Genomic DNA, 22,908 nt, shown 5'->3' with positions numbered 1-22,908 from the left:
GGGAGAAAATTTTTGCAATCTACTCATCTGACAAAGGGCTAATATCCAGAACCTACAAAGAACTCCAACAAATTTACAAGAAAAAAACAAACAACCCCATCAAAAAGTGGGCAAAGGATATGAATAGACATTTCTCAAAAGAAGACATTCATACAGCCAACAAACACATGAAAAAATGCTCATCATCACTGGCCATCAGAGAAATGCAAATCAAAACCACAATGAGATACCATCTCACACCAGTTAGAATGGCGATCATTCAAAAGTCAGGAAACAACAGGTGCTGGAGAGGATGTGGAGAAATAGGAACACTTTTACACTGTTGGTGGGATTGTAAACTAGTTCAACCATTATGGAAAACAGTATGGCGATTCCTCAAGGATCTAGAACTAGATGTACCATATGACCCAGCCATCCCATTACTGGGTATATACCCAAAGGATTATAAATTATGCTGCTATAAAGACACATGCACATGTATGTTTATTGCAGCACTATTCACAATAGCAAAGACTTGGAATCAACCCAAATGTCCATCAGTGACAGATTGGATTAAGAAAATGTGGCATATATACACCATGGAATACTATGCAGCCATAAAAAAGGATGAGTTTGTGTCCTTTGTAGGGACATGGATGCAGCTGGAATCCATCATTCTTAGCAAACTATCACAAGAACAGAAAACCAAACACCGCATGTTCTCACTCATAGGTGGGAACTGAACAATGAGATCACTTGGACTCGGGAAGGGGAACATCACACACCGGGGCCTATCATGGGGAGGGGGGCGGGGGGAGGGATTGCATTGGGAGTTATACCTGATGTAAATGACGAGTTGATGGGTGCAGCACACCAACAAGGCACAAGTATACATATGTAACAAACCTGCACGTTATGCACATGTACCCTACAACTTACAGTATAATAATAATAAATAAATTTAAAAAATAAAAAAAATAAAAAAAAATAAAAATAAAAATAAAAATCTTCCAGCTCTTCTAGAATATAAAGTACTGAGTTTTATATGATTCAAAAAAAAATCAGAAAAACTTTCTTTGACAAGGCTGTTGTATAGCATTTATTTGAAAGTATGATATTTGGTATATCTGACTTAGACAATATAGTTTTCCACTATTGTGTTCTCTGATTTCTATCAAATAGCATAAAAATCTGCCCCAGCCTTAGTGGAGATCTCAAAATATTAATTTCTAATGATACCTTATCAGAAAGTTTATACTGTATTGATCTGTTCTCTCATTGCTATAAAGAAATACCTTAGATTGGGTAATTTTTAAAGAAAATAGGTTTAACTGGCTCGTGATTCTTCAGGCTGTACAGGAAGCATAGTGGCATCTGCTTGGCTTCTGGAGAGGCCTTAGAAAACTTACAATCATGGCAGAAGGTGAAGGTAGAGCAGACACATCACATGGCCAGGGCAAGAGGAAGAGAGAGTGAGGCGGGAGGTGCCACACACTTTTAAACCACTGGATCTCATGAGCACTCCCTCACTACAGTCATGGCAGTACCAAGGGGGGAATGGTGCTGAACCATTCATGAGAAACTGCCCCCATGATCCAACCACCTCTCACCAGACCCCACCTCCAACATTGGGGATTGCAATTCCACATGAGATTTGGGCGGGGAAACAGATCCAAACCATATTAACCTCTTACATGGCTTCTATCTGGAGTTATACAATGAAAGTTCTTAATAGGCCATTTGTTCTCAAATGATCCAAGTGCTGTTAAATGTAACACTCAAAGTTGAAGCAGGGTTGGATAGTGAGTGACATATGGTGTTCTAGTAGGTAATGAAGTACCTCTTCAGACATATTATTTTTTCTTTTTGAGACAACATCTCCCTCTCTTGCCCAGGCTGGAGTGCAGTGGTACAGTCTCAGCTCACTGCAACCTCTGCCTCCTGGGCTCAAGTGATCCTCTCACCTCAGCCTCCTAAGTAGCTGGGACTACAGGCATGCACCAGCATGCCGGGGTAATTTTTGTGTTTTTTGTATAGATGGGATTTCATCATGTTGCCCAGGTTGGTCTCAAACTCCTGACCTCAAGTGATCCGCTCACCTTGGCCTCCCAAAGTGCTGGGATTACAGGCATGAGCCACCTGTGCCTGGCCTTCAGACATATTCTTTAAATGTTTTTCACCTATATTTATTAGCGTTCAGGAGAAACTGATATCCTCCTAATTTAAAAAATGTATATTGGGACAGGCACAGTGGCTCACACCTGTAATCCCAGCACATTAGGAGGCCGAGGTGGGCGGATCACCTGAGGTCAGGAGTTAGACACCAGCCCGGCCAACATGGTGAAACCCCGTCTCTACTAAAAGTACAAAAATTAGCCAGGCATGGTGACACACCTGTAATGCCAACTACTCAGGAGACTAAGTCAGGAGAATCACTTGAACCCGGGAGGCAGAGGTTGCAGTGAGCCAAGATCTCACCACTGTGCTCCAACCTGGGCAACAGAGCAAGACTCTGTCTCAAAAAAAGAAAAAAGTATGTCAATCCAGATTTTTAAATTTAACAAGTCTAGATTTTAAAGTGCAACAAATATCTCCCGCTCATCTACAGTTTTTTGTTTGATTTTCTTTTGCTGTTTTCTGAATCATTTAACTTCTCAGAAAGCAATTAAGGTATTTTATTTCTAGATAATAAAATTAATCCTACTTCCTGGTAAGCAGTAGTTTATCATACCTCATCTATTCAGTTTTAGAATTTTGGATGACAAAAGTACTCTACAAAAGTAGCTTCATTTTTGTAAGAACTGTTGTTTTTTACTGTCCATTCAAGGGTGATCCAACTTCAGAGAGAATTGACCTGAGTTAATTATCACAATGCTTTCTATTTGTTATTATGTTATAATCCTCATCTAGTTTGTATTTCAGATGGCTACCTGTTTGGCTTATCCCATGATCAGCATCTAGGTTGGAGAGAGAATACCGTATAATTATAATATAAATAACAAAAATCAGTTAAGCCTTATAGGTGTGTGTGTGATAAATTGAAAAAGGTTTAACAAAAAGTAATGAGATATGACCCCAAGGCCATGTATGAAAATCAATATTATTACTTATAATTTATCTTAGCTATAGTAAATATTATTTACTATAGGTTGATGCAAAAGCGGTTGTGTTTTTGCCATTACTTTTAAGGCAAAAACTGCAATTACTTTTGCACCAACCTATATTTCTAACCACATTAAATAATTGGTTTAAAGAAAATAGCTCAAATTTTTAAATGTTTACAAGCAACACTACGAAAAAGACCTCAGAGAAAAATAACAAGTCTCATTCTAATCAACTATGTAATACCGTAGTTTATGAATATAGATTTTGGGGTTTTCTAAATTGATATTTGTACATATTTTTGGGGTATATGTGGTATTTTGTTACACACATAGAATGTATAAGGATCAAGTCAGGGTATTTGTGATATCCATCACCTTGAGCACTTATCATTGCTATGTGTTGGGAGCATTTCAAGACCTCTCTTCTAGCTATCCTGAAATATACAATACATCGTTATTAACTATAGTTTCCCTCTGTGCTATTGAACGTTAGAACTTACACCTTCTATCTAACTGTATGTTTCTACTCATTATCCTGCCTCTCTTCATCTCTTCTATCCCTACCATACACCCTTCCCAGCCTCTGGTAACTTTCATTCTACTCTCCACCTCCATGAGGTCCACTTTTTTAGCTTTCACATGAGTGAGAACATGAAATTATAAGCATAGAGTTTTAAAACTTGTTTTTCAAGCCTGTAATCCCAGCACTTTGGGAGGCCGAGGCGGGCGGATCACAAGGTCAGGAGATCGAGACCATCCTGGCTAACACGGTGAAACCCCGTCTCTACTAAAAACACAAAAAAGTAGCCGGGCGAGGTGGCGGGCGCCTGTAGTCCCAGCTACTCGGGAGGCTGAGGCAGGAGAATGGTGTGAACCCAGGAGGCGGAGCTTGCAGTGAGCTGAGATTGCGCCACTGCACTCCAGCCTGGGGGACAGAGCAAGACTCCGTCTAAAAAAAAAAAAAAAAAAAAAACTTGTTTTATTTTCTGATTTTTGTTTTTAGCTTCCAGAAGTACAACTTACAGAAGAAGAAGAAGTAATCAAATCAAGTCTAATGGAAAATGAGCCATTGCCTCCTGAAATTCTTGAAGCAATACTTTCTGAGTGGTGGCTTAAGGAACCAATACGGTATCTTAATTTATATAGAGTTGTGTATTTATTTGCTTTTATTTGTTTTATTATTAAAAGTTAAAAATGTAGTTTAACATACATTTAAGAATTTTCTGCTTTGTATTCATGTAAGCTGGTGACTTTTCATTTGAGATACACATTAAAAACATCTGTAAAGTCTTTAAAAATACCAATGCCAGGACCCCACACCAAAATAATTGAATTCAAATCTCTAGGAGTGTGAGCCTGGGATATTTTTCAGTACTCCCAGGTTATTCTAAAATGCATTTGTGGTAAAACTGTAAAAGCCTAAACAAAGTAGCTAAATATTATGCACCATTAAAATTTAGTACAGGGCCAGGCACGGTGGCTCACGCCTGTAATCCCAACACTTCGGGAGGCCAAGGCGGGAGGATCACCTGAGGTTGGGAGTTCAACACCAGCCTGACCAACAAGGAGAAACCCTGTCTCTACTAAAAATACAAAATTAGCCGGGTGTGGTGGTGCATGCCTGTAATCACAGCTACTCAGGAGGCTGAGGCAGGAGAATCACTTGAACCTGGGAGGCGGAGGTTGTGGTGAGCCGAGATAGTGCCATTGCACTGCAGCCTGGGCAACAATAGTGAAACTCCGTCTCAAAAACAAAAAAAAATTATAATAAATAATTTGTAATAGCATGAGAAATGTTATTACATAAAGTTAAGTTAAAAAGAAGATGTAAAACTATAATATATTAGAGAATGCACACATGAAGAACCAACTGGAAAGAAATAAAACAAATTTTTAATAACCTCTGAGATGTGGGATTATGGATAATTTTTGCCTTTTTATGCTTTTCTCTATTTTTTCCATTTTTCTATAGTGTGACATTGCTTTTATAACCAAGGGGAAAATAATACATTTTGAAAAGGTTATTGCATTAGTCCTGGAGAGATATACTAAGGGGCTTGAACTAAGGGGGAATGGCAGAAATAGAAGTGTGAGGACAGAGGAGGACATGCCAGGACTTACCTATTAAACATAAGAAGCAAGAGGGAGCCAGGGGAGAGGGCCAAAGGTCTCTAACAGGTAGTACCTGAGTATGAGTGGGTCAGAAGGAAGAGCAGTTTGGAAGGCTAACAGTATGATTTTTGATAGTACAATGTGTGTATAATTCCAGAAGGGCATTCAGTTGGAGAAACTCCACAGCTTTTTGAAAATTCGGAACCAAAACTCAGAAGAGAGGTTGGGTATAGAGGTAAAGATTTGGAAGTCATTGACAGAGAAGTGACAGCAGGAACAGTAGGAATGAAATTGACCCTGCCAGAAGAGACCAGACTGAAGGCACCTCTAAAGAAAAAACCACATATATTATGGCCAATATATGGAAATTTGCCCCCTTAATAAGAAAGGAAAATTCACATTTTTGAACTAACAACTTTGAAGGCTGAAACTGTCAAATGTTCGTGGAAGTCCTATTTGTATTAAGAAAAAAATATATATTTAAATATAAATATTAAAAACAAACCAAATTTCAGATAAGCAGGAGAAACAAATTCTCACTCAAATGGGGACCAGTATTGACTCTCTCAACTAAACAAAGCCAAGTTTTCAAACTTGATTGTTTTATAAGTGCTCACTAATTAAAATGTATTAACATTCCAGTTATTTTCCTAATTCTTTTTTTTTTTTTTTTTTTTTTTTTTTGAGAAGGAGTTTCACTCTTGTTGCCCAGGCTGGAGTGCAGTGGCATATTTTCCTAATTCTTAAAGCCTCATCACACTTGGGCAAGTTTGACAATCCCATTTGAATATAATTATCTTGCCCATAGGAACCAGGATACATACATTAACAATTGTCATCGGTTACAAGGAGACCCAGGGAAGTGAAAGAAAGCACTGTTAGAAGAAAAACTGCCAACAGTGAGGGCTCCCACTACAAGTGGGCTGGCCAGGTGTACTCTTTAAATAAAGAGTACCACATTCACTAGGCTGGGCACCCCCCTCAAACAGAGAACTTATTTTCTCTTTTCCTATGGCCTTCTCACAACTTCTAGTAAACTTTCAGTTAATAGTAATTGTAAACTGATTGACTACAATTTTATATTATAAATATATGTATGAAATATTGTAATTTTAATCCAATTTGATATATTTTGAAAAAGAAATGTCACATATACAACTAGAAATATTAAAAGAAATAAAAGATAGTAGAGTAAATTTTTAAGCTATTCATTACATACAGAAAGTTGATATTTATCAATACATTCTTTTACTTTTTTTTTCTTTTAAAATATTTAATTGACAAATAAAGATTGTATATATTCAAGGTGTACATGATGATTTAATATACCTTGTATAATGATCATTACAGTCAAATTAATGAACATGTCCATTACAATATTTTAATGAAATAAAGTAAATTATGAAAATTTCCACCAGTTCCACAGGTTTTATATTAGATGGTTTCCCACGATATCCAGAAGAGGCCCAGTTTTTGGGGGATCATGGATTTTTCCCAGATGCAACTGTTTTTATACAAGTTGATGATCAAGATATTTTTGATCGCCTCCTTCCTGCCCAAATTGAAAAGTGGAAACTAAAACAAAAGAAGAAATTAGAAAGGAAGAAACTGATCAAAGACATGAAGACAAAAATCAGGGTATGTGTCTAGCAAAAATGCATTGAATAAATCTGTTCAGCATCTGTTTAGTGATCTGTTATAAAGTGATCTTCACAAAAAAATACAGTTTTCTAATTTTAATACCACAGTAAGCATGAAACATTTTTCATCAAATATTAAGACCATAATAAGAGTTAAGAGTTATTTCAGGCTTTTGTGGTAATCAATGTGTTAATGCTTCTCTCTTTATGGCAAATAAAAGATAGTGGTAGTGCCAAGGCTTCCCTCTCCCAGACATGGGAGCAAAGTGGAAGAGGTAACAAACAGAGATTTGAAACACAAAGAAGTAAACTTTCAGAGGTCTTTTTCACTGCCCCTAGAGCGATGACACCATACATCAAAGCCATGCGAGCCTGTAGTGAAACCAGATCCACATTACGTTAGAATGTTGTTCCTAAACCTACATTCTGAGGAGTATTCCATAAAATGTTCAAAAGCGTCACAGGGAACCAACAGTTCCACTCCTGGTAATCTTATCTAACAGAAATGAAAATATATGTCCACATAAAAAGTTATATGTGAATGTTCATAACCATTATTCATAATAACCAGAAAGTAGAAACAACCCAAATCATCAACTGATGAATAGAAAAACAAAAGGTGGTATATCCTTAGAATTGAAAAACTACTCAGCATTAAGAAGGAATGACCTATTGATACACCCTGTAACATGGATAAAAATCAAAACCATTGTGCTGAGTGACCGAAGCCAGGCAAAACAGGGGTGCATCCTGTACAATTTCATTTCCATGACATGCCCTGAAAAGGCAAACCTGTAGATCTGGGCTGAAGTATAAAGAATGGACTTTTGAGTCTGGACCTAGGATGGCCCAGATGAGACATGAGAGCAGTGTTAAATGTTTGAAGGGCTTTCGTGCCAAAGGGAGCTTGGAGTTACTCCACGTGGCCTCAAGGGAAAGAACTACCATTGGTAGGAGGAAGGTACAGGGAAAGTATATTTCATTCTTAGCGAGACATTTCAAAAAGAGCCAAGACTGAAGGCAGGGAGCTTCTTGCCAATAAATAAGCATAAACTAGACGAACATTTGGCAGGGGAGAATGGAAAAATGTGTCAGAGAACTCATCTATTAATTTCAATTAAGACTTAAATTATGTAATACATTCTCACAATTCAACACCAATTAAATTACAGACTGCCAAAGTGTTAAAGCCAAGCAGTTCCTCTTTCATTGCTCAGACACGGTTTTCAAATTATTTTCATCTTGGGGTTAGCCAGAGGAAATCCCTTCAAGGCCATTGCCATCCATTCTTCTTCCCCACCACACTAAGGTTGCATGTCCCAGGCCATCACTGATCTGCAAAATATCAAGGCAGGCAGAGTTCTTAGCCATCTAAGAACTATGGAAGTAAGGAGGGAGATGTGGGAAGATACCTGGCTCCACGGTGTTCTTGATGACATTCAGGCCAAACTGTCTGCCACGCACGAGATTCTGTAAGTATGAGAATGGAAAAGAAAGAGCCAAAGAAGAGAGCCTACCAAAGCACATTCATACGTTGTCTCACTGTGGGGCCTGGAATATCTAGGCCAGTGCTAACACAGAAATCTCTGTGATGACAGAAATGTCCTAGATCTGTGCTGTCCTATACAGGAGCTACTAGCCGCAGTGGCTGTTGAGCACTTAAAATGTGATTAGTGTGGCTGAGAAATCAAAAGTTTAATTTTATTTAATTTTAATATAAATAGCCACACACAGCTAATGGCTATTGTGCTGGACAGAACAGCTGTAGGGCAATGAAGCCACATCCTATACATCACATGCTTTAAGAATTTTAGGGACCTAGAACAGGAAAGCAGCAGGTTTCAGGAGCTAGTGTATCACCCCAGGCATTTGCCCCTTCCTTTCCTCACCCACTAACTCTATCTCAGTTCAGAGCTTTCTCTGCTGACACCAGAGTTCCTACAGTGACCTAATTGTCCTCCCTGGCTTCAGCTCTATGCCTTCCAGACCATCCTTCTGACTACCTCAACACGAATCTTCCTAAAACTCCATTTTGATCAAGCCACCCCATTAAGGTCTGAATTCTCAATCTTATCCCAAATTCTCTTTCTAACGTTTTTTCTCAGTGGAAACAAATACAAACCCTTCTCTGCAGTAGCCACCACATTGTATGCTTTGGCAATCCCATATCTGGTAGTTTCTTTTCTTTTTCTTTTTCTTTTTTTTTTTTTTTTTTGAGACGGAGTCTCACTCTGTCGCTAGGCAGGAGTGCAGTGGTGCAATCTCAGCTCACTGCAACCTCTGCCACCTGGGTTCAAGCGATTCTCCTGCCTCAGCCTCCTGAGTAGCTGGGACTACAGGTGTGCACCACCATGCCCAGCTAATTTTTGTATTTTTAGTAGAGACGGGGTTTCACCATATTGGCCAGGTCAAGAGATCAAGACCATATCTGGTAGTTTCTAAAAGCATCCTCACACTAATTGTGTGACATTACATGAGTTAAACTCTGAATTTCTGTTAACTCACCTCTAGAGTGGAGTAATGCCTTGCAGATATGTTTTGAGCAGAAAATGAAAGAATATATATTATGGTGCTCAGGACAGTGCTGCCATCTGGCAGATGTACAATAATTAGTTAAACCTCACTGACTATTTGAGTGAAAGGAGCAGAAGAAAAGTAGACTCAGAATGTGTATGAGTGCTATTGGTATAGTTTGCAATTTTTTGGTATATACAGTGGTCTTTAAGTTTTACAAAAACACAAAAGAGACTATGTTTTCACAACTCCACATTTAAAGAACCTATGGTAAAAATATGTTTTTATAAAAGGAAATAATGGAAGTTTTTATAAATTCTCGCCATGTTAAGAGCCATAAAATCTTTCTGGGGCTCATAAACCAAATACATTATATTCAGTTCAGCTTTATAATTCTATCTACAAATAATTCTTGCATGCCTACAAGGCATAAGTTCTCAGGAATGTGTGCTCAGTAGCAACCAGATGAAAGCATCCAGGCTCTGCTTGTCTGGACCAGAGCCCCAGGGCATGTCCTCAGGCACCACTATCCTCCTGGTATTTAAAGGGAGACCAGTTTGCTGAGGCCTAAGCCAATAAGCCCCGAAACCTGAAGAAAGCAGATTAGTTTTCATGAAAACCTTGGAGACCTATCAAAGAGGATCCACTGTGTTAGATTTAGAGGATTCTGGGAAGGTTGGAGGACTGTCTATATATCGTCTGTGACTGTCTCCCAACCACATGCACTTTCCCCATGTGGACATACGTGTTTTTAGGTTTGTTGGGCCAGGGGTTCCCAAACCCTGGGCCATGGATGGATACCAGTCTGTGGCCTGTGAGGAACCAGGCCATAGAGCAGGAGGTGAGCAGTGACTGGGCAAGTGAATGAAGCTTCATCTGTATTTACAGTCATTCCCCATCACTCACATTACTGCCTAAGCTCTGCCTCTGGTCAGATCAGCAGCACATTAGATTCTCATAGGAGCACAAACCGTACTGTTAATTGTGCATGCAAGGGATCTAGATTGCACACTCATGAGAATCTAATGCCTGATGATCTGTCACTATCTCCCATCACCTCCAGATGGGACCATGTAGTTGCAGGAAAACAAATTCAGGGCTCCCACTGATTCTACATTATGGTGAGTTGTAAAATTATTTCTTGCGATATTACAATGTAATAATAATAGAAATAAAGTACACAATAAATGTAATGAGCTTGAATCATCCCAAAACAATCCCCATCTTCGGTACATGGAAAATTGTCTTCTGTGAAACCAGTCCCTCATGCCAAAATGGTTGGGGATCGCTATGTTAAGCTATTCAATAATGTGTTAAAAGCTTACCATTTTCAATGAATTGCCTCCAAGTATTTCCCTATTTCCTGCGACCAAAACCAAACGAACAACTGAGCAATAAATTTTGAAAAGGAGTTCTAAACTTTGTGGAAAGAGTAACTGACCCCAAGTGCTATTTATCCCTCTGGCAGAAAATAGCTGATCAAGAGGTTCAGAGGTACAAGCATGCAAGCCAAGCAACATGATTACCGCCATCACATCCTTTCCTGCAAAGTGCACTGTGCTTCTGCCCAAATGTTATTCCTACTTTATATAAAAATATATTAATACAGAGAAAGCCACTTTTATCATTCTCCATTACAATTTTTTAATGTCTCTTTCTTTAACAGGTTGATATGATTGCTAAAAGAAGGGCTGAACTTATATTGGAGAGAGAGAAAAAAAGGAGGGAGGTAAGTTTTTTTTTTTTTTTTTTTTCAAAACAGGGTCTCACTCTGTTGTCCAGGGCAGGGTGCAGTGGCACAATCATAGCTCACTGCAACCTGGAACTCCTGGGCTCAAGGGATCCCCCCATCTCAGCCTCTCAAAGTGCTAGGATTACAGGCATGAGCCATCACACCCAATCTTTGCCTTCTGGCTTAAGACACCCTTGTAACACCTTTTCGAGGCTGACCCTCTTGTAACCTGATTTCCATCTGTATAAAAATGTCCAGCCAAACAAGAAGAGAAAAAGAGGAATATCAGAAAATACAACTTGCTACAAGTGCAACCACATGTCATCCTGGTGTGAATATGCTGGACTTCCATACAGAAGACTGCTGATATTATACAGTGCAACTGCAACTGTGGGCACAAAGCATTGCAGAGGAGGGGCCAAAGTAATTGTTGCTTTGTCAAAACAAAATATTTACAACCAAAAGTAGATAAAAAACCATTGGACCAAGAAAATTATGGCACCATCTAAGAATAAGAACCCTCCTCTTAATTATTTGCCTCAATTTTCATTCATTTATTCATTCAGTCCATCAGCAAACATTAATTGAGCTTTGTGTCTGACACTTTCAAATACTGGCAAATCAGCCTTGAGCAAAGCTTACAGAAATCCTAGCCTCATTCTCATGCTCATTTCCCTCATCAAACATGTTCTAAAAGTTTACTCTGTTCAAGGTGTCATGCTAATGTTTAAGATCAAAAAGATGTCCTAACCCGGAATTAAGTACAGTTAACTACTTTAAGCCCTTGGGAGTCCCTAGTGGTCCCCTTCTGAATCACTTCAAATGTTTCAGCATGAAGGAGTCCAGGCTTTGCAGTTAAACACACCTACGCGGTATCCATTCTCCAGTTCTCGTTGACTTTGTCCGCTGCTCTCCAGTGCCTGGTGGAGTGCTGACACATGTGACATTCAACTTCAGTTATTTCTCTAAGGTTGTATAACATTGAGTAAGTCACTTAGCCTCTGTAAACCTAGGGCTTTTTATTGTAAAATGGGAAAAATTAATACACTTAGTTTCCCTAATTAATAATAATTTAATTTCCCTTTGCTACTCTTTAGTTAAATCTTCTTTTCTTAAGAATTAGTTTTCAGGATAAACTTTAAATGTTCTTTATAATTTTTTCATTTGTTAACATTAGAATGGTGTGATTTCTTCTGATTTTTCATTCGGAAATTCAATATTCTATGTAGAGGTTAAACAGGATTTTGTAAGTCAGTTCTCCTGAGACTTCGTGTTTGTAAAATTGGCTGTGTATCCCACAAAACTGATACAAACAAACTCGCAACACAACTCCTGAGATTTTTGATGAATTAAAAATTAAAACTGTATGTGGGTTTTTTTTTTTTCCAACTCCTTTGATGGAAATTGTATATGTCCTGCTACTAACTCAGACAATAAAGCAGACAAAATGTAGCATCTCAGGGATGAGTTAGTGTGCTTGTTACTATTGGTCAGTGTGCCACTTTGAGTGGCATCCATCCCAACTCCACATCTATCCTGGAGCTCACTTTCATGAACAGATCCAGGGGGTTTCTCACATTTGCCTTTCCTATGCAGAATATGCAGTTCCGTGACTTGCCTTTTTCACACTAACTGGGGAATTCCAGGCAGAGAAAGCCCTTCCCAGGTTTGTCTTCTTGCCCTAAACAAAATCATTCTTTTAGCACTGAATGGGACATTTCCAACGTTAGAAATCACTTCAATATCCCAGGCACTACTTGCATTAATATCATAGGGAAACGTCGCCATCTTGTGGACCTGTCATCTCAGAATGTGACTGTAAGGCAGCCCCTGGCCTTGCTTGTAATCTTTCCTCTCTTCCTGTCCACCGGCTCTGTCTCTGGGTCTCTATTAGGTGTTGGGTAGCCACTGGGAGATGAAAGCAAGGGAGGGCCAGGGCAGGGAGCCCAGGGAGCAAGTGAGCACAGTGTCAGACTACACCTCGGTGAAGAGTAATAGAGACACATCAATCATAGGTACTGAGCGAAGGTCCAAGTCAGGGTCCACACAGGCTGAAACAAAGGTCGGGACCAAGTACCATGCCAAAACCATCTCCAAGATCCTCTAGGAAGAAGACAGAGTGTTTAGACCCAAAGGTTGATACACAGAGGCCTCTTCAGGATGAAACAGCAAGCAAAAGTGTACATGGGTATACGGGTTGGAGACAGATTAAAAGCGCTGAAAACCAAGTAGTTCACAATAGCAGCTCCACAGGCAACATCAGTCACACCACAGCATAATAAAGGAATCTGGGGATCTAGATAATGAACATCTGTGTCAGGAAGCCCTGAGAACTCTGACAGGTCTTTTATTTCTTCCATTTCTTCATGCTTTCCTCTTCCATCCTCTCTCTAATTATGAAAAAATCCATTGCTCTCCCGGCACAAGCTTGTATCCAGATGTAGCTTCCCCTGTCTTCCTCTACCAATAGACAGTAGTAACACAGCTTACCCCAAATATAGTCCTGTCTCTCTGAGACTATGAATTTATTTGCTTTCTGCTTGTCCCCTCTGTTTTCTGTTTCTCTGTTCCCCTTTTCCATCCTTCTTTGGATTATTTGAATATATTTAGAAATTCATTTTAATTATCTATTGCCCTTTTTTCTTTTGAAAAGTGTGTAAAATTTTTATTTTTTCTTTTTCAATTTGTATTTTAGTTCAGAGGGTATATGTGCAGGTTTGTTACATGGGTAAATTGCATGTTGCCGGGGTTTGGTGTACAAATAATTTTGTCACTCAGATAGTGAGCATAGTACCCAATAGGTAGTGTTTTGACCCTCGCTCTCCTCCTACCCTCTACCCTCAAGTAGGCCCCAGTGTCTGTTATTCCCCTCTTTGTGTCCATGTGCACTTGAAGTTTAGCTCCCACTTATGAGAACATGCAGTATTTGGTTTTCTGTTCCTGTGTTAATTTGCTTGGGATAATGGACTCCAGCTCCATCCATGTTGCTACAAAAGATATGAATTCATTCTTTTTTATGGCTGCATGGTATTCCATGGTATATATGTGCCACATTTTCTTTATCCAGTCCACCATTAATGGGCACCTAGGTTGATTGCATGTCTTTGCTATTGTGAATAGTGCACTGCATGTGTGCATGTGACTTTTTGGTAGAACGATTTCTATTCCTTTGGGTGTATACCCATTAATGGGATTGCTGAGTTAAATGGTAGTTCTAAGTTCTTTGATAAATCTCCAAACTGCTTTTCACAGTGGCTGAACTAATTTACGTTCCCACCAACACTTCCTTTTCTTCATAACCTCACTAACATCTGTTATTTTCTGACTTTTCAATAATAGTCATTCTGACTGACACGAGATAACACATCGCTGTGTTTTCGATTTGCATTTCTCTAATGAGTAGTGATATTGAGCATTTTTTCACATGCTTGTTGTCTGTGTCTATGTCTTCTTTTAAGTGTCTGTTTATATCTTGTGCCCATTTTTTAATGGGGTTGTTGTTTTGGGCTTGTTGATTTAAGTTCCTCGTAGATTCTGGATATTAGACTTGTGTTATATGCATAGTTTGCAAATATTTTCTCCCATTCTGTAGGTTGTCTGTTTCTTCTGTTGATAGTTTCTCTTGTGTGAAGAAGCTCTTTAGTTTAATTAGGTCCCATTTGTCAATTTTTGTTTTTGTTGCAATTGCTTTTGGAGACTTTGTCATAAAATATTTGTCCAGAACCAAAACAGCATAGCACTGGTACAAAAACAGACACATAGAGCAGTGGAACCCAGAAATAAACCTGCACACCTACAATCATCTGATCTTTGACAAGGTCGACAATAACAAGCAATGGGGAAATGACTCCCTAGTAAATAAATGGTGCTGGGATAACTGGCTATCCATATGCAGAAGAATGAACCTGGACCTGTTCCTTTTACCATATACAAAAATCAAAATGGATTAAAGACTTAAATGTAAGACCTAAAACTATAAAAACCCTAGAAGAAAATCTATTACCTTTTTAAGTATACCTCTATGCTTCATTTTTTAGTAGTTATGCTAGAATTACAAATACATCCTTGGCTTTTCACATTCTACTTAGGGTCAATATTACTCAATGTAATATTGTATAAACGTTAGAACTGTCTAGCTCCATTTGCCTCACTCATCTCCAACCCGCTAACATCCTTTATGCTCTAGTTGTGATGTGTTTTACAACTGAATACATTACAACCCTCATAGGAAATAGTTCTAATGTTTATATTAGTCACATGTATTTTCAAAAAATTAATAGGAAAGAAAGCCTTGTTTTACATTTATCCAGATATTTACTATTTCTGGTGTTCTTCATTCATTCCTCTGGTGTGATGGAAATCAGAAGGATGGGAATGCTGGACATCTGAATTATTGTTCACCTACTGTGTTTTCTTTTCTCTGTATCTTTGCTTTTTAACAATTTGGTTATGATTTGCCTACATATCATTTTCTTCATATTTAGTTTGGGGCCCACTAAGCTTCTTTAATCTGTACATTTATGTCTTTTACTAAATTTGGGGAAACTTTAGACATTATTTCTTTAGACATTTTTTCTGCCTCATTTACTCTTTGTCGTCTTCTTATAATACCCTAGTTACACATAGGTTAGACCTTTGCTGTTGTTCCATATGTCCTGGGAACTCTCTTGATTTTTTTCCATCTTTTTTCTCTCTCTTCTTTAAGGTAAATAATTTAAGCCCAACCAACAATTTTTTAAATTTCAAATATTGTATTTTTAGTTCTAAAATTTCCATTTGGTTTGTTTCTATATTTTCTATTTCTCTCCTAAGATTTCCTCTCTGTTCATTTATTATAAGTGTATTTTCCTTTTCCTCTTTGATCATTGTAATAATAACTGCTTTAAAAGTTCTTGTTTGGTGGCCGGGCGCGGTGGCTCAAGCCTGTAATCCCAGCACTTTGGGAGGCCGAGACGGGCGGATCACGAGGTCAGGAGATCGAGACCATCCTGGCTGACACGGTGAAACCCCGTCTCTACTAAAAAATACAAAAAACTAGCCGGGCGAGGTGGCGGGCGCCTGTAGTCCCAGCTACTCCGGAGGCTGAGGCAGGAGAATGGCGTGAACCCGGGAGGCGGAGCTTGCAGTGAGCTGAGATCCGGCCACTGCACTCCAGCCTGGGCGGCAGATTCTAACACCTGGGCTGGGTATTTGATTATTATCTTTCTTCATGAGGATGGGTCAAATTTTCATGATTCTTCATATTTTGAGTAACTTTGGATTCTATTCTAGAATTGTAAATGTTATATTGTGGGGATTCTGGATTTTGCTATATACCTCCAAAGAGAAATGAGGTTTTGTTTTAGCAGCCAATTAACTTGGTAAGATCAACTTTAAAATTCTGTCATTCCAGCAATGAATGGCAGCTCTGTGTATACTGTTCTTGAACTGCCCATATGTACATGGTTCACAGGCTAGCCAGAGTCTTGGACAAATTGAGTTTGGTATTCTCTTCTCTGGCTCTCTCATCTCTGGCATTTACCCTCACTCTCCAGTGGCCCTGGTTGTGGCTCCTTTCTCTGGTTGCTCCATCCAGAAAGTCAGTTGGCTTTCTACCAAAGTTTTAGTCACACTGAACCACCACAACTCTGAAACTGCCCAAATGCACAAAATCAGAAAACTCACCCTATGCCATTTGCTTCCTCCAAATTTTGACTGCTCTTCAAAATCTGCTTTTCTTGCTCCAGAGACCTCAAATATAGTAGAGAGAGAGGAGTGTTGTTTACAGTTTATTATTATCTGCTAGAGGTTAAATAAACTTATTTCTTCATATTTGAGGCAGATCTTCAAGACCATGAAGTTTAGAATATATATCTTCCAACCTGAAGACTAAGAGATGCATGATGTCAGGGAAAACAACACTCTTCTACAAGATTAAATGACTATTTACAGAAAAATGAAAACCTTTTTTCCCCCTGGGAAGAATTAGCCTGAGAGTCTCTTAAATGGTCTTTTGTGAAGATTTTTAGGATATTTTTAGGATTTTTTAAAATCAACATTGTACTATAGGTGTGAGCCAAAGCAAAGTAAGAAAAAGAAATAGCATACATATTAAAAAGTAAGAATAAAACTCATTATTTGTATATAATTTGAATATCTAGAAAGTCTAAGAGGGTAAATTGCAGAAAAATTCCTTAAGGGCACCTCTACCAGCCCTTCACTTAACAGCGACATTTGCCCTATACAGAAAAAAGGTAAATAATTTCTAAAGGGATGAAATAATCTGTCTAGAAGATTCTAGGTCCCCAGAATGTTGGTTGATACCCTTCAGTTTTGGGGCAAGGTCCAGGCTTCCTGCATCTTCTCATCTTCACATCTTAAATAGAAGTGTGATACAACATTACCTGCTCATATACAGACAGCATGCAGTTGCTCTGAACTAATCAATTTAATCCTTCATTTATAAAAATGAATAGCCAACCAAGGGTTACCATATACTTGAGGAAAATCACCAACAAAAGGAAAACCCAACATAAACAAACAGAACAATTGATCATAAAACAAGTGGACAACTCAGGAAACATCATTAAATATTAAAAGAATTTCACTTTCTCTCAGAAAATTCAAGAAGAAACTTGTATCCATAAAACAGGAAGAAGATGCTATAAAAAGTCAGAGAACAAAAAAGAGTTAATGAAAACTAAAACAAGTTAAAAGTTAAACTGAAAAAAAGGAAAAGTCCAAGAAGTTTCTCAAATATTAAAAAAATGCAAGAGACGGGAAATATGAAAGAAAAAAACTGAACATTTATGAGGTCAATCCAGGAAGGTCAACATCCAATATGCATTTCAAAACAGTGGAAACAGAAAATAAAGAAGGAAATAATCTAAGAAATGTTAAAAGAAAAGTTCCCAGTATTGAAGAGAGCAGGAGGTCTTCAAGTTGAAAGGGCCCATCGAATGCCAAGCAGAATAAATAAAAAGAGATGTGCATTAGACATATCCTTATGAAATTCGAGATTGGCGGGTATAAAGAGAAGCTCCCACTTGTTTCTAAAATTTTTAAAGTATATCTACAAAGGAATGGAGGTAAGATTTGTATCAGACTTCTCAGTAACAATACTGTATAGTAGAAGACAAAGACAATGCTTGCAAAATTCTAAGTGAAAATGATTTTCAGCCTAGAACTCTGTACCTAGCCAAACTGTTTATAATGTGAGAAAATGAAATGGAAAAATTTTCAGATACTTAAGGTCTGTGAAAATTAGCCTCTTTTATATTCTTCCTGAAAAGAGTAGCCAATTTATATGATGAATAACACTGCTTCTGCTCACAAAACAAACAACAATAAAACAAACAAACAAAAAAAGCCTAGAAATATGGAGGTGGAGAGAGACAATAAGAGTATTATTCAAATATGGGGCAAATGTAATTGTAGCGTGATTTTGAATGAGAAGAAAAAATGATGTTTGGTCTTGATACTAGAAACATTCTACTTAGGGTAGTGCATGTTTCTTTATATAGAATTGCATTCCCTGTATTACTAACTCTAGCTGTAGTGAATAAGAGTTACATAATTTAACATAGCAGGTGCTGTTTATTGGATTTCCATATTCAGAATCAATCAAATGCTGTTTGCTTGCTTTTAATCTTTAGAATCAATTTTACATGAAACACCAAATACTGAACTCCAATTATAGGACAGGGACATAAATGTAATAATATTGGAGACGAAATACTTAGAAACTGAAGAAAGGGAGACTTGGAAGGAAGAGTAAGGACATCCTCTTGACGGGGAATCAAAACAGACATCTGAAGAGAACAGCTCAATAAATAGAGATTCAGAGATAGTATTCAAAGTTATAAGCACTCGATTACAAAATAAACAGCGAAAATATGACTAAAACTGGGCAACAGGCAGAAAGAGGAGTGATGTAAGTTAGCTAAATTCCTCATAATCACTGGCAGGAAAGAGGAACCAAATATCACGAGGGTCAAAAGTGATTACCATTTACTGTTTGTTTTGTTACTTTCTAAACTGCTTTCTATAGAAAAAAACACACATTTTTTAAATAGAAGAGTGATTGAATGAACTGTGATACTACGAAATACTATGTGACTGTTAAAAATACTAAGATGCCAAGAACAATCAGTGAAGAGAAAGAAACGCATCCAAATAGGAAAAGAAGTTAAACTATCTCTTTGCTGACAATGTAGTTCTATACCTGTAAAACCCTAAAGACTCTGCCAAAAGGTCACTGAAACTAATAAACAACTTCGGTAAATTTTCAGGACACAAAAATCAATGCACAAAATTAGTTGCCTTTATACCAGTAACATTTAAGCTTAGAGCCAAATCAAAAATGCAATCCCATTTACAATAGCCACCAAAGAATACAATACCTAAGAGTACAGCTAACCAAGGAAGTGAAAAATCTCTCGAAGGACAACTACAAAACACTGCTGAAAGAAATCAGAGATGACACAAAACAAATGAAAAAGCGTTTCATACTCATGGACTGGAAGAATCAGTATCATTAAAATGGTCATACTATCCAATCTACAGATTCAATGCTATTCCTATCAAACTACCAATATCATCCTTCACAGATTTTTTAAACTATTCTAAAATTCATATGGAACCAAAAAAGGAGCCCCAAACAGCCAAAACAATCCCAAGAAAAAAGAAGCGAGAGGCCTCACACTACCTTTATACTCTTAGATTACGGTAATCAAAACAGCATGATACCAGTACAAAAACAGACACATAGACCAATGGAACAGAATAGAAAACTCAGAAACAAAGCTATACACCTACAACCATCTGATCAACAAGGCCAACAACAACAAAAAGTAATAAAGGATTCCCTATTCAATAAATGGTGCCAGGTTAGCTGGCTATTCATATGCAGAAGAATGAAACTGGATGCCTACCTTTCACCATATAAAAAAATTAACTCAAGATAAATTAAAGATTTAAATGTGAGACTTCAGACTATATGATTCCTAGAAAACCTGGGAAACACCATTCCGGACATTGGCTTTGGGAAATAATTATGACTTGGTCCTCAAAACTAATTGTACCAAAAAGAATTGACAAATGGGAGCTTAGCTCCCACTAAAGACCTAAGTCTATGGAGCTTCTGCACAGCAAAAGAAACTATCAACAGAATAAACAGGCAACCTAAAGAATAGGAGAAAATATTCACAAACTATGCATCTGACAAAGGTTAATATTTCAAATCTATAAGGAACTTAAACAATTGAACAAGCAAAAAGCAAATAACCCCATTAAAAAGTAGGCAAAAGATGTGAACAGACACTTTTCAAAAGAAGACATACACGCAGCCAACAACATCTGAACAAATGCTCAGCATCACTAATCAGCAGAGAAATGCAAATCAAAACCACAGTGAGATACCATCTTACACCAGTCAGAATGGCTTTTTTTTTTTTTTTTTTTTTTTTTTTTTTTGAGACAGGCTGGAGTACAGTGGTACCATCACAACTAACTGCAGACTTAACTTCCAGGGCTCAAGCAGTCCTCCTGTCTCAGTCTCCAAGTAGCTGGGACTGCCGATAGAAGCACACTTAGCTATTTTTTTATTTTGGAGAGACAGGGTTTAACCATTTTGCCCAGGCTGGTCTCAAACTCCTGGTCTCAAGCAATCTGCCAGTCTCAGCCTCCCAAAGTGCTGGAATCACAGGTATGAACCACCATGCCTGAGCTAGAATGGCTATTATTAAAAAGTCAAAAAACAACAGATACTGGTGAGGATGCAAAGAAAAGGGAATGCTTATACACTCTTGAGGGGAATGTAAATTAGCTGAGCCACTGTGGAAAGCAGTTTGAAGATTTCTCAGAGAACTCAAAACAGAAATACCATTCGACCCAACAATCCCATTACTGGGTATATATACAAAAGAATATAAATTGTTCTACCAAAAATACACATGCACTCATATGTTCATCATAGTCCTATTCACAATAGCAGAGACATGGAATTAACATAGGGGCTCATCAATGATGGACTGGATAAAGGAAGTGTGCTACATATGTATAATACTGTAGAATACTACATGGCCATAAAAAAGAACAAACTCATATCCCTTGCAGCAATGTGGATGCGGCTGGAAGCCATTATCCTGAGCAAATTAACACAGGAACAGAAAACCAAATGCCCTGTATTCTTATTTATAAGTAGGAGCTAAACACTGGGTACTCATGGACATAAAGATGGCATTAATAGACACTCAGAACTACTAGGAGGAGGGTTGGGGACAGGGTTGAAAAAATAACTATTGAGTACTATGCTGACTATCTGGGTGACACGATCAGTCATACCCCAAACTTCAGCATCATGCAATATACCCTTGTAACAAACCTGCACACATACCCCTCAATCTAAAGTAAAAGTTGAAATTATTTTTTAATTAATTGAAAAAAATTGAGATGTATATTCTGATATGAAAAGAAATTTAAATATATTGCTAATTTTTTTAAAGTTGTAGAAAATAAAATAATCCCCCTTATGTTTAAAATACAAGGTAATTAAATATATATATATAGTAAAACATTTGTAAGGATCCTAACCAAATTGTTAACCAAAATTAATTCCAGGTAGGAGGGTAGAAATAGAGATAGGAGTGTGATGAAAGACTTCTACTTTTTATCTTATACAATACTATATAATTTCTTTATAATAAAAATGAATTTCTTTTTAAAATTGTACAATTTCAATTTTTAATAAAAAGTTGTAGGAGCTGTTCAGTGGAGCCAGAGAGGTGAGCATAAGTTCATCTGGAGCTAAGATGTCCCAGCTTGTAGTGTAGACCTATCCCACTATACTTGCAATGATCCTTAGAAAATTAAATATCAGGATAGAAAATTGACAAGATATAATAAAAAGGAACAAGTCTTAAGGAGACTAAATGATCTCAAACTTCTTTAAAAGGAACCAGAACTGAAAAACCCTGCTCCATAGCGAAACTCCTTTTGGAGAAAGGGGAGCTTGGGCAGGAATGGGTCCTTATGCTCTCATCTTCCTCCCTGCACTCACAAGTCCAAATCCCATCTCCAGGCACCTTTCACAGGACCAGAGGCCTGGTCATTTAGAAGGATTAGGAAATAGCCAGAAAATTGCAGGCAAGAGACAATTTGAAGGCAAACATGGAGAGGGGCCGCAAGGGAGGGAGTGTTGAGCATTATTTAGAATTACAGTCCTTTGTAACCCCCCATCCCTTCCCATCCAGGACTCTCATCCTGGGAGTCTAGATAATTCCCAGGTTTCAGGCTGGAGGGTAGTTCTCCAACTGAAACAAGGAACACTACAGGGAGAACAGTGTGGAGGCAGTGCAGGAGGATGATTATTATAGGGTTCAGTTTTGTGCAAAGTGAACTATAGCACTTAAAACCTACACAATACAACTTAGTACCAATATCCTGTCATGGTCTTTAATAATCACTAATGTATTATTCTCATTTTCTCAGATAGGCTGTGGCCTCTGAAAAGGTATTTGCTGTTCTATTTGTACCCTGCTTTACACAAAGTGACAGTAATAGCTATAAGAGCATAATAATAGCTAACGTTCACATATTTACCATGTGCCAGACACTTTTCTAATGGCTTTGCATGTATTAACTAATTTAATGCTTCCAGCAACCCTGTGAGGTACTTTTATTATTCTTATTTTACAGATGAGGAAACATCTTGTCCCAGTTGAGACAACTAGTGTTTTATACTCTTTGAACTGCATTAAATATTGTTCCTGAAGATCATCAAAAACATGTAACATTCTGACAATCATAAACATAAATAACATTTAATATTTTGTCTCTGTATTTATTT

At 37.8% G+C, this 22,908-nt stretch overlaps 1 protein-coding gene across 1 annotated transcript in view; it reads left to right on the top strand.

Annotated features, from left to right (window-relative positions):
* The window catches only part of AK9 (adenylate kinase 9), a 185,071-nt gene that overhangs the window by 136,903 nt on the left and 25,260 nt on the right, over positions 1–22,908 (top strand). Inside the window, exons 27-29 of the mRNA XM_025382428.1 lie at positions 4,087–4,211; positions 6,614–6,833; positions 11,016–11,078. Coding sequence (XP_025238213.1) covers positions 4,087–4,211; positions 6,614–6,833; positions 11,016–11,078 — 408 coding nt within the window. The remainder of the gene's footprint in view (positions 1–4,086; positions 4,212–6,613; positions 6,834–11,015; positions 11,079–22,908) is intronic.

This window comes from Theropithecus gelada, chromosome 4, assembly GCF_003255815.1.
Source record: "Theropithecus gelada isolate Dixy chromosome 4, Tgel_1.0, whole genome shotgun sequence".
NCBI lineage: Eukaryota > Metazoa > Chordata > Mammalia > Primates > Cercopithecidae > Theropithecus > Theropithecus gelada.
Note: the sequence above shows the minus strand (reverse complement) of the source record. Positions and strands in the feature narration are given on the sequence as shown.